At 53.0% G+C, this 16147-nt stretch overlaps 1 protein-coding gene across 2 annotated transcripts in view; it reads right to left on the bottom strand.

Moving 5' to 3' along the window:
* Positions 1-7886: 7886 nt before the first annotated feature.
* Positions 7887-16147, bottom strand: part of SEMA6B (semaphorin 6B) — a 28066-nt gene continuing 19805 nt past the window's right edge. For both annotated transcript variants that reach the window (XM_061150642.1, XM_061150641.1), the window contains exons 8-17: positions 15858-15977; positions 15269-15357; positions 13534-13751; positions 12609-12740; positions 11914-12063; positions 11366-11548; positions 11131-11277; positions 10361-10438; positions 10157-10215; positions 7887-9781 (exon numbers count right to left, since the gene is read on the bottom strand). In XM_061150642.1, the coding sequence (XP_061006625.1) occupies positions 8871-9781; positions 10157-10215; positions 10361-10438; positions 11131-11277; positions 11366-11548; positions 11914-12063; positions 12609-12740; positions 13534-13751; positions 15269-15357; positions 15858-15977 (2087 nt within the window). In that variant the 3' untranslated portion in view covers positions 7887-8870. The remainder of the gene's footprint in view (positions 9782-10156; positions 10216-10360; positions 10439-11130; positions 11278-11365; positions 11549-11913; positions 12064-12608; positions 12741-13533; positions 13752-15268; positions 15358-15857; positions 15978-16147) is intronic.

The raw sequence follows: 16147 nt of genomic DNA, 5'->3' as shown, positions 1-16147 counted from the left end.
GGCGGGGGGGCCTGAAAACCTATGAATATGGCAAAACCCTCCAAAGTGATTCAAAGGGAAACCAAATCACCCTCTGAGTTCTGCGAAAGACTGTGCAAGGCCTATAGACTTTAGACGCCAACAGATCCAGAGGCCACTGGGTCTCAGATGGTAATAAATGCAGAGCTTGTGTCTCAAGTCTATCCCGAAAATGTCAGATGAGGGGACACCAAGTGACTCATGAATTTTTATACATCCCTAAATGCTCAGTACCTTTGTTGGGAAGAGACTTACTGTCTAAATTGGGGGCACAAGTGGCCTTTTCCCCCCACAAAAGACCCACTCTTCGAGTGGGCTCAACCACCTATTTACCCTCCTTCTCGGTAACCCCTCAAGATGAATGGAGGTGGCACCATCTCCCGGAAGGGAAACGAGATGAGTTAAACAGTCGAGAGAGAGAGAGAGAGAGAGAGAGAGAGAGAGAGAGAGAGAGAAGTTAACTCTACAATTCCCTGAGGTCTGGGAGGAAGACAACCCCCCCAACCCTCCCACCTCCGCCCCGGGCTTGCAAAACAACAAGCCCCAGTGGTAATAGAACTCAAACCCGGTAAATCACATCAGCACCAGCCTTGGGCATGCCAGACCTTGCTAAGCTGTTTACATGACTGAAGAGGAAACGGTGGCTATGGGGGCGTTGACCCAGACCATGGGGACATGGGACAGACCCATGGCTCATCCCTTGAAACGGCTGGACAACGTTGCCACCGGGTGGCTGGGATGCTTACGGGCAGTTGCTGTGGTTGCCTTACTGGTCCAGGAGGCAACCAAGTTGACTTTGGGCCAAGATTTGATCATAGAAGTCCCCTATGAGGTAAACACTCTCCTGCGAGGGGACTCCCATAAATGGCTGTCGACATCCCGGATTACTCAATGCCAGGGACTATTATGTGAGAAACCCCATGTTACTATTGAGCCTTGTCAGGCCCTAAATCTGGCCACTCTCCTTACTGTGGGAGAAGGTGGGCCCTCACGTGATTGCAAGGAAATCCTAGAAGAAGTTTATGCCAGCAGACCTGACTTAAGAGACCAGCTAATCCTGGACCCAAATTGGGTCCTGTACACCAATGGCACCAGCCTGGTGAAAGAAGGATGACGACTGTAGGGATATATAGTAGTCACGGAAGGAACCATCGCTGAGGCTAGCTCTCTGCCATCACACTGGTCTGCTCAATGGGCCAAACTATATGCTCTAATTTGGGCCCTCTAGTTGTCAAAAGGTAAGAAGACAAACATTTACACAGACTCCGGGTATGCTTTTGCTACTTTACATGTACATGGGGCTTTATATAAAGAGAGAGTTCTTCTGACAGCCAACGGAAAGGACATTAAAAACAAAGAAGAAATCTTGATTCTATTAGATGCCGTATGGGAACCTGAAAAGGTAGCAGTGATGCATTGTCGGGGTCACCAAAAGGAAGACACCCCACAAGCACGGAGAAACCGACTAGCAGAGAAAGCCACAGAACATGCAGCTGAGAAATTTGGGGCTGCTAGTGGCCTATCTGTCAGAACCTCTCAAAATGCCTGAGTTAACTTTGACTCTCCCACAGTATACCCCGGCCCAAGACCAGCTGGCTGAAGCAGAAAGGGCCACCAGAAATGAAAAAGATTGGTGGGAACTGTTGGATGGCTGGTTACTGGTACCCGAGGTATTAGCCCCCACGCTGGTAACTCAGGTTTACCAGGCAGCTCACTTGGGACATGACAAAATGGAAGAATTAATTCGAAAATATTTCTTAATTCCACGACTTTCCTCTTTATGTAGAATGGAATCCTGGAACTGTTCTGCTTGCTGACAGGTCAATGCTGCCCCTGGACATAAACAAAAACCTCTAGGAATACAGTTAAAAGACACTCTACCCTTTGAACATTTAGAAGTGGACTTTACTGAGATGAAACCCTGCCAACACTATCATTATTTACTGATCATTTTATGCACCTTCTCAGGATGTGTAGAGGCCTTCGCCACCCAAACTGAAAAAGCAAATGAAGTGGCTGACTGTCTGCTTCGAGAAATAATCCCCAGATTCGGGTTCCCAACCAGTATAGGATCAGACAACGGCCCTGCCTTTGTAGCTGACTTAATTTCAACAGGTATGTAAAGCTGCAAATAGCAAGTGGAAATTACATACGGCATATGGGCCCCAGAGTTCCAGAATGGTGGAAAGAACCAACCAAACTCTTAAAGAGACACTTTCAAAATGGATCATAAAGACTGACGGTTCATGGATGGATTTGCTTCCAGCAGCCTTACTCAAATTAAAGTTAACCCCGCATTCCCACGGTTATTCTCCTTATGAAATTATCTATGGGAGATCCCCTCCTATAGTGAGACAGGTGTCAACAAACTTGCCACAGATAAGGGGAGGTGAGATTTCACACAGATGGAACAACTGGGTAAGGTAATAAAATCAGGTAACTAAGTTTGTACAAGAAAGAGTGCCGTTCCCCATTGGGGAACAGATTCACGAGTTTGTGCCTGGTGATCAGGTGTGGGTTAAGGACAGGAAACATGACTCCTTGGCCCCACATTGGAAAGGTCCACATGCTGTTGTTCTAACCACATCTACGGCAGTTAAAGTTGCAGGTATCACTCCCTGGATCCACCATACGAGGGTGAAGAGAGCATATGACACAGACCTGGAGGATGCCGAGTGGACTATGCAAAAGGACCCCGCTGAGCCCCGTGAAACCAAGATCATCTTAAAGAGGAAGAGGTGAAACTCTACAATCAACTGCTGCTACAAGGACTTGCCGGTATCATCTTGAGACTAACCACAGTTTCAGCACCAGGAGGGACCTGTGCTATAATTAAAGTTGAATGTTGTGTATAAATTCCTGACTTCTCTGGCAATATATCAGCCACCCTAGATGACATGAAAGGTCAGGTAAAAGCTATGACTGATGATAATCTTCCTTTTTGGACTTTTGTTCTATCATGGGTAAAGGGTGATTGGTGGAAAACTATATTAACCATTGTTATAGTTGCTCTGTTGATTCTGTTATGTGGACCTTGTATTCTCCAATGTGTTGTTAACTTTGTATCACAGAGGCTGACTTCATTTATCCAAATATATATCAGGAAATCTAAAATGCAGTACATACCAATGAGTGGTACTCACACTGGAAGTTGAGAGTATCAAAGGGGGTAATGAAGGAGGAAAGGAATAGGCTGAGCTGACTCCATCTTGAAAAAGAAGGAAACTCCATCTTACATTCCCAGTGAACTTTGGACTATGTGCCTGGTAGCCAATGGAGATCACTACCTATGGCCAAACAGGCCTCCCAGACTGGTAGACACCAGATTCCATACCAAGATTTCCCTTCGCCAGAAAGAATGTAATAATCCCCTATGTAGTCAATCACCTTTGTAATCTTTATGGCACCGATTGGTGTAGGTTACAATGAATAACCAGCTGACCCTTCTGATTATGAATCATGGCTGTAACCTGATTTTGTCTCCCTTTAACATTTTCCAGGCTAGGTTTAAGGAATTTGAGGATGTGGGCTTGAGCATGTACACTTAAAGTATATAAGGTTTTCACAAAAGTCAGTCGGGGTCCCTGGCTAAAGAGGAAACTCTGCCTAGGACCTGCCAGTGTAATAAACTGCATTCCACAATCCATGCTGTTCTTCTGAGTGAGTTTGTTTCCAGGAGCGTTTGGCTATAACAGAGTGGGTTGCTATGTCCTACCTCCAGGGGATCTTCTCAACCCAGGGATCAAACCCAGATCTCCTGCATTAGCAGGCAAATTCTTTACTACTGAGCCGCCGGGGAAGCACAATGGTCTGGGAGGGCCTAAACCTGGTTCTGAATTCTAGCTCCACTGTAAACACTCTGTGTTGTGAACTTGGGCAAGTGGCTTAAATTTCCTTGGCCATAGTTGCCCCACCTGTAAAGATGACCTCAGTCTCTGAGGGCCCTTCTTTTCTTTATTTCTTCAGCTGATGCTGATGTGACTTTTGCTTTGACTCTTTCTCCTTTCGTAATAAATGCATCTGGAGGCTACGAATTTCCCTTTAGAACTGCTTTGGCTGCATCTCACAGGTTTGGCTATTCAGTGCTTTAATTCCCATTAAGTTCTAAGCACTCAGGTGTGATGTAGTACCTATTTTTTTCAAATAACTTTATTGAATTTGTTACAGCATTGCTTCTGTTTTATGTTTTGTTTTTTTGGCCCCGAGGCATATTGGATCCTAGCTCCCCAACAAGGGATCGAACCCACACTCTCTGCATTGGGAGGTCAAGTCTTAAGCACTGGAATTCCAGGGAAGGCTGGTGATGTATTATCTTTATCTGTATGCCTGGCTATTGCCTCTCTTCCCCAGCCCAGTCTTTAGTCCCTGTTTGTTTGTGAGGATGATAAAATGGACATAGAGGCTGAGAGGGAAACAGGCAGGGTGGCATAGACAGGCACAGATAAAGAAGGACAGATCACCACCTACATAAATACACAGACATAGACAGTGACAAAGCGACAGGGAAAATACATAGACAGAACCAGAAGCATGGGCAGAACAAGACACAGAGCTGAGAACAACAGATATGCAGAGATGGACACACAAAAACAGGCAGAGGACGTGAATAGATGTCTTTCCAAAGAAGCTATACAAATGGCCAACAGGCACACGAAAAGCTACTCAACATCAGGAGAATATAAATCAAAGCTACAATGAGGGGCTTCCCTCGTGGCTCAGTGGTCAAGAATCTGCCTACCTGTACAGGAAACACAGATTCAATCCCTGATCCAGGAAGATCCCCCCTGCCATGGAGAAACTAAGCCTGCGTGCCACGACTATTGAGACGGTGCTCTACAGCCCAGAAGCTAAAAATACTGAGTGCACATACCTCAGCTACTGAAGCCTGTGTGCCACAGCAGAGAGAAGCTACTGTGAGGGGAAGTCCATGATGCACTCCAAGTAGACAGTAGCCCCCACCTGGCACATCTAGAGAAAAGCCCATGCAGCAGTGGAGGCCCAGCACAGCCCACAATATATAAATTTTAAAATACTAATAATTAAAGAAAAAAACCCACAAGATGTCACCCACACCTGTTAGAATGACTTCATAAAAAAGACAAGAGATAACAAGTGATGGTGAGGATGCAGATAAAGCGGAACCCTTGTATGCTGCTGGTGGGAATGTAAATTGGTATAGCCGCTATGGAAAATAGTATGGAGGTTCCTCCAAAGAATGAAAAATAGAGCTGCCATATGATCTGGCAATCTCACTTCTGGGTATGTGTCCAAAGGAAATTAAATCAGTATCTTGGAACAGATATCTGACCTCCCATATTCATTACGGAGTTACTCACAATAGCCAAGACGGGGAGACAACCTAAGTGTCCATCTGCGATGCAAGGATAGAGATGTGGTGCATATATATGATGGAATATAATTTAGTCATAACAAGGAGGCCAATCCTGCCATTTGGGACAACATGGGTGAAACTTGAGGGCATTATGCTAAGTAAAGTAAAAGTCAAAGTGTTAGTTGCTCAGTCGTGTCCAACTCTTTGTGACCCCATGGACTGTAGCCCACCAGGTTCCTTCGTCCATGGGATTTTCCAGGCAAGAATACTGGAGTGGGTAGCCATTCACTTCTCCAGGGGATCTTCCTGATTCAGGGATCAAACTCATGTCTCCCGCATTGCAGGCAGATTCTTTACCGTCTCAGGCAGAAAAAGACAAATGCTGAATGATCTCAGTTATGTAAAATAACCACATTCATAGAACCCCAAGAGTAGAGTGGTGGTTGTCAGGGTCTGGCGGGGAGATGAAGGAAAGGGAGAGATGTTAGTTAAAAGGTAGAGAGTTCTAGCTATAAGATGCATAAGTTCTGGGAATGTATTGTACAGCATGGTAATTAGTTAACAAGATTGTACTGTTACACTAGAGTTTCCTCCCCCCCCCCCATTTAGTCTTTTTTATAAAGTCTTTATTGAATTTGTTACAATATTGCTTTTGTTATTTTTATTTTGGGTTTTTGGCTGAGAGGCATGTGGGATCTTAGCTTCCCACCAGGGATGGAACTTGCTCCCACTGCTTTGGAAGGCAAACTCTTAACCACTGGACCACCAGGGAAGTCCTTGTACTGTATACTTGAAAGATGCTAAGAATATATCTTAAATGTTCTTACTACACACACACACACACACACAAAGTTACTATGTGAGGTAATGGATATGTCAACCTTATTGTGATAATCATCTTAACAATGCATATAAAATATATCAAATCATCAAGATACTCACCGGACACCTATACAATGTTAAATGTCAAATATATTTCAATCAAGCTGAAAAAACAGGCACACAGGTTCATAAGGAGCTGCTAAGATACTGTCTTGGTGTTGTGTGTGTCTTTGTTTAAATCAGTCTTCCCATGAAAAGGGAGGATGGTGACGGTGGGGGGTATGTCTGTCCTGTTTATGACTATGTCCCCAGAGCCCAGCATACAATAGGTGCTTAATCGACTCAGACTGGAAGGAAGAGCTGTGAACTGTAGCAACGTAATGCTAAAGCAATTTCTTAAAATGAAATCAGATCATGTCCCCTGTTTAAAAGTCTCTGATGGCTTCCTGTCCCACTTAAAATTCTGAAGGCTGGAGGGAGGGGGGAGTGGGGAGGGAGGGTTTAATGGGGACAGAGTTTCAATTTGGGAAGATGGATAAATCCTGGAGATGGATGGTTGACTGAACAACAATGTGAATGTGCTAATGCCACTGAACAGAACACTTTAAAATGGTTCTAGTGGCAAATTTGATGTATATGTTATTTACCACAGTTTAAAAAAATTTAGGGACTTCCTTGGTCCAGTGGTTAAGACCCCTTCTTCCAATGCCGGGTGCATGGATTCAATCCCTGGTTAGGGAACTAAGATCCCACATGCTTCCTGTGCAGCCTAATAATAATAATAATAATGATAATGATAAATTTTTTAAAAGAGAGCTAACATTAAAAAATGATTGCACTCTTCACTAGCAAGGCCCTGCCTGCCTGAGGGCCTGTGCTCCTCACCCTTCTCACCTCCAGCTGCTCCCCTTTTATCCAGGCTGCTGCACCCACATGAATTGCCTCCACCCTCTTCCAAGCTTGTTCCTACCACAGGGCCTTTGCACTGGCTGTTCCCTCTGCCAGGAACATTCTCTCTGCACATCTTCTCATAGGTGCTCCTTCTAGCCCATCACATCTCAGATCCTCCAGAAGCCCCACTCCCCCCACCCCCAGCACATTATCTGATTTTTCCCTTCATTACCTGCAACCGTGGTCAGTGACTAAGTCATATCTGACTCTTTGCGACTCCATGGACTGTAACCTGCCAGGCTCCTCTGTCCATGGGGTTCTCCAGGCAAGAATATTACAGTGGGTTGTCATGCCCTCCTCCAGGGGATCTTCCCCACCCAGGGATTGAACCCGCGTCTCTTGCATTACAGGTGGATTCTTTACCCGTTAAGACACTTGGGAAGCCCCTTCCTTCATTACACCTATCACTAATTTAAATCAAGTCCTAATTCGTGTGTGTGTGTGTGTGTGTGTGTGGTCGGTCTCCCCCACTAGGTTGTGAACTCCATGAGGACAGGGGTCTTGGTTTCCACACAGTGTCCAGCACACAGTAGGTGCACAATAAATATTTGCTGAAGGACTAGTCAGAGACTGGTGCCTGTACAGATGGAGACGGGGACCCCCGCAAACTCTCTACATTCCTACATTCCCATACCCACCTCCCCAGAATTCTGTCTGTGGCTGTGACTCAGCCATGGGTCTCAGGATGCTCCCTTCCGGTCCCAGGCCCCGCCCCTGTCCAAGCCCCGCCCCCAGGAGACAGAGCGGACCCAGAGCCTTGGGGGCCGGTGGTTGTAAACAGTTTTATTGATGGGGGGCAGGTGAGGGAGGCAAACTCCAGAGAGGGTCCAGGACTCAGCTGGCCACTCAGCTGGCATGCATGGTCAGCTGGAGGTCAAGGGGGAGGTCACAGAGGACGGGTGGCATGGGACCCTCTGACCACCCTGGGGCCGTATTTACAGGGGGGCCCGCCCGCCTTAGCCGTCCCCCAGACAGCCCGAGCCCTTAGACAGCTGCCAATGTGACATCCGGACAGGCTTCCCGAGCCCCCGCCTAAAACCCCTGCCGCATCTCCCCTCGAACTCCTAACCGGCACCTCGGAGGCCCCCGGCCCTCTGGAAGCCCCGGCGTCGGCTCAGCCAACGCCCAGGCCGCTGGGACCTCCGCGCTCACACACAGACACGCACACTGCGCGTGGCCGTCGCCACACACACGCAGCAGCAGCCTGCAGGCACACACGCACGCCTCCCTCCCCTGCCTGGCCCCTTGCACACGGACACGGCATGCACACACACACACACACCCACACACGCCAGGGGCCGGGTGGAGGAGGGGGCCGTTGTGTGGCTGGGTGGAGCCTGGGTCTGCGGGTGCGCTCCCCGCCCCATTCCCACCGCCTCCAGGCGCCACCCCCCGCCCCCCGGCCGCCACCCCGAGAACGGAGTTGTGCAATTGGTTTAGAAAACTGCAAAAGAAACGCAAATTGGAAAACAAACCAAAATCCACGCGCAGAAGGTCAACCTCAAATCCATAGCACATTCCGCCCGCCCCGTCTGCCCGCCGCAGACCGCCTCAGTGTCCTGCGGCTCTGGGGGCGCGTCGGGTACAGGGGGAGGCCGAGCCCCTTGTGCTTCCCTGCGGCGGAGGGGAGCCCTCCGCCCCCCCCCCGCGCGGCTGGGCTGGGGGTCTGAGCACCCACTTGGGAGCTGGCCCCGGGCTCTCGCTCCTGGTTCCCGTGGCTGGCACCGCCGAGGCGCGGGGCCGCGGCCTAGGGCACGGGGGGCGCAGTCCTGTCGGGGCCCCCGTAGGAGAGCAGGTGGGCCAAGTCCGTGACCGGCCGGGCGTGGCGGCCGCGGGGCCGGGCCTCGCCGCTGTTGATCGTGTGCGTGCGGCGCAGCGCGGCGGCCGGCGGGGCGTGCGCGCCTGGTCTCCGGAGACTGCCCGTGGGCGGCGGGCTCCAGGGCCGCGGGAAGCCATCGGCGGACGAACTGGGGTCCGAGGGGCCCGTGGGCGCCGACACCACCCGCCGGCGGTCCGGGCTGGCGTGGGGGGTAAGCGGGAAGTCGCCATGGGAGGCGCGGCCCGGGCGCGCGGTGAAGAGGCGGGCGTCGGGGGCCGCCGGCTCGCCCGGCGCGGGGGGCGGCTCAGGGGCGCGGCCGGGGGCCAGCAGCAGGAGCGAGGACGAGGCGGAGGCCGTGAGCAGCGCGGGGCCGTGTTCCCAGGCGCGGGGGCCCAAGGGGTGCGGGTGCGGGGTGGGCAAGCGCTTCTGGGGTAGCGGCGTCTGCTCGGGCGTGGGCAGCAGCCCCGAGTCCAGGTCGTGGGGGCCGCCCTGCAGCAGCGTGGCCTTGGTCCAGCCGTTCTGCATCAGGGGCGCCAGCAGAGCCTCCGGGGGACCCCCGGGCCCGCCGCCGCCGCCCCCGGCCCGGCCTCCGGGGCCGCCCGCCCGGCGCTCGCCCAGGCGGCTGACGCTCAGCACGGCCTCGCCGCCCCCGTGTGCTAGGATGGCCTCCTTGTCCTTTCGGCGGGCCAGTTCGCGCCGCTCGCGGAGCCCCACGTACCACCCCACGCTGAAGCCGGACACCACGGCGCCCACCACGAAGGCCGCCACCGATGACGTTACCAGCAGGTTCACCGACACCAGCCCAGCGCGCTCCTCCGAGAGGCTGGCGCGCAGGAGTCCTGGCAGGGAGGGCGGCGTGAGAGGGGCTGGCCGGGGAGGGTCCCCTGAGCACCTCCCGCGACCTCCAGCCGGTCTGTCCATCTCTCTGCTCAGGGGCGTCTCTCTGACCCTTTCAAAGCCCATTTGCCCATCCGTCTGTCCCCTGGCATCTTTCTTCCTAAAATCTGTCTGTCCATCGGCCTGTCTCTTGGTCTCTCTCTGCCCTCCCTCCCGCCCCGGTTTGTCAGTCCTTTTCCCACTACCCTACCTGGAACTGGCGCCCCCATCCTTCCCAAGCCTTGAGGGACGTCAGTGTATCCCACCCATTCAGGTGTGAGAACCCTGGAGGACCAGGACTTAAGAGTCCCCAGGCCTCCTCCCCTCTCCCCTCTTACCTGTGCAGTCCCCTAAGCCTGAAGTGCTGGCCCCGGACACGTCCTGCTCAAAGGTGGCTCTGATGGGGGGGGGGGGGGGGCGGGCGGGCAGAGAGGCACGGTCAGGGGAAACCCCTGGCACAGAGTTATGGTTGGTGCAGGTGGGGGAATCCTGATCATCAGGTGACTCAGTCACCCTCCCCCCACCTCCCACTTCCCCAGTACCTGGTGCCAGGGCTCAGGAAGACGCAGGAGCCATCCGGGGCCCACCCGCAGTAGGGGTCCTGACTGCCAATGCAGTTTCTAGGGCAGACAAAGGACCCGGCAGGCAGATCAACCAGGGTTTCTGCAGAGGCACCTCTTACTGTCAGCTCTGGGAGTTCCCAAGACACGTCTTAGCAGTGGGGGCTATTCCTTCCCCATTTTACAGATGAGAGAACTGAGGCTCAGGAATGTTTACTTTTGTCCAAGGGACAGAGCCGGGATTGGAGCCCAGGTTTTGGATCTGTGCTATGGCATTACTACTACCATGATGGCAGGCACCGGGCCAGGGTGCTCCACACAGAGGGCTCACTCTGAGTCCATGAGTGTGCCAGTATTTTGCAAACATCTGTTCCCTGGTCCCCAGCTTCTGCTTCTCTTAGAAATGTCTGTCAGATCCCATCCTGCTCTGCCCACAGATCTCTGGGGCTCCCACCTCACTCTGGGTGTGGGAGAAGGAACCCAAGTCCTCCTGAAGCTCACAGACCCTGCCCAACCTGCCCCGTCTTCTCCCTCCCCCTCACTCACTCTGCTCCAGCCACAGAGGCCGTCTCACTGTTCCACCAACATACCCAGCATTTCTGCCCCAGGACCTTTGCACATGCTTTGCCCTCTGTCCATGGTTCAGAGAGTCAGAATGGAGCCTGCACTTGAACTTGACTCTCCCCCTCTTTCCATGCTCACCTCCCTTCACTTCCCCTGCCCACAGCTGGCCGGGGGCGGGGGGCACTCACTTCATGCATCCTGAGTATTGCTGGCAGCGCGCCACAGGCACTCGGACCACACAGCGGGGGAAGGCCGCCAGCAGGCCGCCCGAGGCCGCATCCAGCTCCAGGCTCAGCAGCCGCTGCCCTGTCTCACCACCCTCAGACTGTCCACACCTAGGGGTGAGCAGACTGATAAGACTCAAGGGTAACACCCTGTCTCCCTGCCCACTGGCCCTGGCTCTTGGCCTCTGCCAGGCCTCACCTGTCAGGCCGGTAGGTCTCAAATTCCTCCAGGAAGACACTGGGCCCCGTGGTACCCGAGGCACTGGCGTTGGGCCAGACAAGGAACTTGAGGACTGTGCCTGCCTCGGATCCCAGGAAGACAACGGTCTGGTTGCCCCAGGGGCCGGCGCTCACGTCCACGGCCACTCGTGTCAGCTGGTGCCTAGGGCCAGGGTGGAGCAGAAGTCAGGCTGCCGCCCAGCCCCCGTGATCCCTTGCATGCACTCAGAGACACCACCCATGCTGGGCAAGGTGGGCATGGGCATGGCTCCAAGGGTGCACATCACAGAGAGAAACAGACCCCCAAAGCCAGCTCCTCCCTGGGCCCTCCTGTTTCCATCTCCCCGTCTCCCTCCATCTCTGTCAGTGGTCTCTGCCTCCCTTTCTGTGTCTCCCTCCATCTCTGTCTTCCGCTTGTGTCATGTCAGAAGTTGGCCCTATGCTCCCTTCTCACCCACCATCCTGGCCTGGGCTCTTGTCCCCACCCAGGCCTTACCACCAGGACCCCAGCCAAGTGTAGGAACTGACCGCATCAGAGTCCGAACGATCCAGGGTGTGTGGCCCAGGGAGGGTACAGCCTCGTCCATCAGAGGGTGCGTCTTGACGAAGTTGAGGATCTCGTCCGGGAAGGCGCTCGAGGCATTGTACTGCATGCCAGGAGCTGCGCAGCACCCGGGCCTGGGTAGGGGCGAGGGGGTGGTCAGGGCAGACCTGGAGGCCCCCACTCAGGGGCTCTGATTCACTAGGGTGCCCCTGCTCCAAGGGCCTCGGTTCTCCCCACCTGCACGATGGCTATAGCTGACCTCTGTGCTGTGCAGTGCTTAGCTGCTCAGTCGTGTCCGACTCTTTGCGACCCCATAGACTTTAGCCCGCCAGGCTCCTCTGCCCATGGGGATTCTCCAGGAAGGAATACTGGAGTGGGTTGCCATGCCCTCTTCCAGGGGATCTTCCCAACCAGGGATCAAACCCAGGTCTCCTGCATTGCAGGTGGACTCTTTACCATCTGAGCCACCAGGGAAGCCCAAGAATACTGGAGTGGGTAGCCTATCCTATCTTCAGGGGATTTTCCCGACCCAGGAATTGAACCAGGGTCTCCTGCATTGCAGACAGATTCTTTACCAGCTGAGCTACCAGGGAAGCCCACGGCTGACCTCAGCAACAGCTAAACAAGTGCCTGGGAGTCCCAGCCCTCAGCTCAGGGTCAGGATGGAGGGCCCTCTCACCGGGGCCGTGGCACCTGATCCTCTGGCACGGGTGTCCAGATGGACTCAGGGGACTTCTGCTCACGGAAGCGGCCCTCAAACACGGCAGCCACCTGTGTCATGTCAAAGGCGCAGACAGCCGAGCCGGGGATGCTGTAGGTGGAGGCAGATAAAAGGAAGCGGTGAGCCTGGCAGGGTGGGGAAACTGTCCCGGGCAAGCGTGTGGAGGAGTGTTTGTCCTCTGGAGCAGTCAGACCTTCACTTCCCTGGGCTAGAGTTGCTGCCCACCTATCCAATCCAGTCATTCCACCATCTGAGCAGTTCTCACACTGGATCACAGCTCAGTTCCTCCATGGCCACCCATATCCAGGTGCCCCTGTCACTTGCCTGGATGTCCAGTTTCCCAGATGCCACTCTTGCTCCCTTTCAACCCATTCCTGAGAGAGTTTTCCAGAAATGCAAGTCTGACTTGTTCCTCTTCTGCTCCTTACCCTCCCATGGCCCCTAGTGCCCTCAGGATAAAATTCAGGCTCCTCCCCACGGCCTGCCACCTCCCTGCTTCATATCCTCCACTTTCCTTCTTGCTCCCGCCACTCTAGCCACACAGACCTCCTCCCTATGGTTTAAACATCTCAAGCTCATTGGAGCCTCAGGGCCTTTGCACATGCTGTTCCTTTAACTTGGAATTCTCTTCCCTTTCTCTCCATGTCATACCCATTGATGCCTCTTCTAGGACACCCTCCCTGGCCCTTCCTTCAAAGGCAGAAAATAAAGACGTGCCTGCATCTGCCCAGTTTTGGCCAGAGGGCCTTGGAGGGTCAGTGTCTGGCTTGGTGACCCCCTGGCCTGGGACAGAGGTCTCCTGGGAGCCCTGTTTTACCCAGCACAGGACCCCTGGGAATATGTGGTGAGTGATCGTGAAAACTCTCCACCTGCACCCACTGACCTGTTGCTGGGCGTGGAGAAAACAGCAAGGACCACGGGCCGGCCCCCCAGGCTGACCACGCCCGTGACAGCCCGCAGCACGTTGAAGTAGAAGTGAGAGTCCCCGGGCACAGAGCAGTTGAGCCGCGCCTTCAGGAATGATGTCCACTGCTTCTCCAGCACGCGAGGGGAGCCGCCCACGTCATTCTTGCAGACCCGGGCCACACGGGACACCACCACCTGCAACATCAGCGGGCAGACGGGCCTGAACCTCATGTTCCACCAGGCCCGCCTGCAGGTTGCAATGCCCACTGCCCAGGATGGGATGGAGGAGGCTAGTCCTGGCTGGCTGTGAGTCCCTGGCCAGTCACCCTAGCCCCCTGGGCACCAGATTCCCCGGCGGAAATGTGGGGATGGTGAGGCTCACAGCCACCAAGACAACTGTAATCGTCATTGCCTCCACTGATGGGTCACACACTAGGTGCCAGGCACTCTATTCTCATCATGTCTCACGTTCCTCCCAGAGCTCTATAGAGGAGGGCCTATGATCCCCGTGGCACAGGGGGGAAACTGAGGCACAGAGAAAGGGAAGTGACTGAAGCCCAGGGCCACACTATTAGTAAGTGGCAATCTGTGCACTTAGCTGTCTGCATGGATTGAGAGACGGGATGGATGGATAGGTGGTGCAATGGAGGTGAATGGATGGATGGATTAATGGATGGATAGATGGGTGAATTTGAAGGGGACTGTGATGGATAATGAAGATAATGAAGAAGGAGATAATCAACTGGTGGATGAATGGGTGTGTAGGTGGATGGATGGATGGATGGATGGGTGTATGTAGATATGTATGTATGGATAGATGGATGGATGGATGGGTGGACAAATGAATGAGTATGTGGATGGATGGGTGTGTGGATAGATGAATGGATGGACAGATAAGTAGATGAAGATGAGTCTCCATGAATGGATAAATGTGTAGATGAGTGAGTATGTGGATGGACTGATAGGCAGATGAAGGAGATAATGATAGATCATTATCATGGTATACCCATGGGTGGATAGAAGGTTGAATGGAATGGATGAGCAGGTTATGAGAAGAAGTTGGAGGCTAGATAACTGGATATATAGAGGGGTGGGCAGGTAAATGGAGAGATGGATGGCAGATGGATGAGTTGATCAGTAGGAGGACAGATCAACGGATGGTTGGGTATATGAATGAATGGACAGGTAGATGGATGAATGGATGAAGAAGCCAATGAGTGGGAGGTGGATGGATGGATTTACAGGTGCACAGAAGGTAGATGAGTGGATGGATGGATGGATGGATGGAGAATGGTTGAGGCAGGGGTGGGCGGATGGATAGATAGATAAATGGTTTGATGGAAGTGTGGGTGGGCTGAAGATGGGTAAATGAGAGGGTGACTGAATGGGCAGACATATGGGCTGTGGTTGAAGAGTGAATAAATGGATGGTAGATGGGTGGATGGACAGACAAACAATAACAGGACTGGGACTGGAACCATGGGTGTATCAGACTTCAAACCTGGGACCCTCACCCAGGGCTACTCCAGAAATGTCTTCAAGTCTCAGGGCCTGGTCCTGGCTAGAGTGCAGGGCCCTGAGGACCAGAGGGCCCCTCTCACCCTGGGTGGAGTCTCATGGATCCACCTCTGCTCTCCACTTCCGATGACTGGAGCCTCTTGGCTACATGCCCCACTGCATGGGCCTCTCAAGGAGGGGAAATAGGACCTTACCTTCTCCAGGTAGTTAAACTCCATTGCAATCTCCCGGAAGAAGAAATAGATGTGGCTGCCCCACTCCACCGCGTGGACAAAGTATGGCTCTGTAGGAGAGAGGGGTCAAAATCCAGTTCGTGATGGGAGAAAGGGAATTTCTGGAGCTGGGAACACAGTAGCCTGGGTGACTGCTTTTACAGTGAAGGAGGGTGAGGGGAGAACATCAGCTGATTACCCAGGCAAAATAAAAGACACTCAAAGTTTGGGATTTTTTTTTTTTTTTGTGGGGGAGAGTGGGTGTCAAAATCCTAAAATCATCGTGTCTACTTTCCGCAACATCTACTATTTTGTCATCCTCCTCCCTCCTGTGTTGAGCTGAGCTCCTGATGAACCCCTCGTACTGTTCCATTTCAGGCTGCTAAGTCACTCATTTCCAGCAAGTTTTACTTTATACCCAAGTTAAATCTCTCCTCTAACTTGATCATTAAAGAGGCCAGTAGGTTCCAAAGAGGAGATGGGAGTTCCCTGCCTATCTCCTCTGGGACTTTATTTTGGTGGGGGAATTTGACAAATGTGAGCCCTGCCAGGTCTATCCCTATCGCCTCACCTTTGAACCACTTGGAGTCGTGTTTCACCGTGCGCAGAGTGGGCCGGTCCCCAAGACTGCGGTAGATGACGGCATCGATGGCAAGGAAGTCGGTAACGGTGGCTGTGAAGAGCATCCCTTCTGGGTGGGTGTGAATCAGGGGAAGGCAGGTAAGAGATTAGATCGTAGACCTCAGGGGTTGAGGGGGTCAAAACCTGATCTTCAAGACTGAGCCCTGGGACTTCCCTGTTGGTCCAGTGGCTAAGACTCCGTGCTCTCAAAGCAGGGGGCCCAGGTTCAATCCTTGTTCA

Source organism: Dama dama, chromosome 9 (genome assembly GCF_033118175.1).
Source record: "Dama dama isolate Ldn47 chromosome 9, ASM3311817v1, whole genome shotgun sequence".
NCBI lineage: Eukaryota > Metazoa > Chordata > Mammalia > Artiodactyla > Cervidae > Dama > Dama dama.
This window is presented reverse-complemented; position numbering and strand designations above follow the sequence as displayed.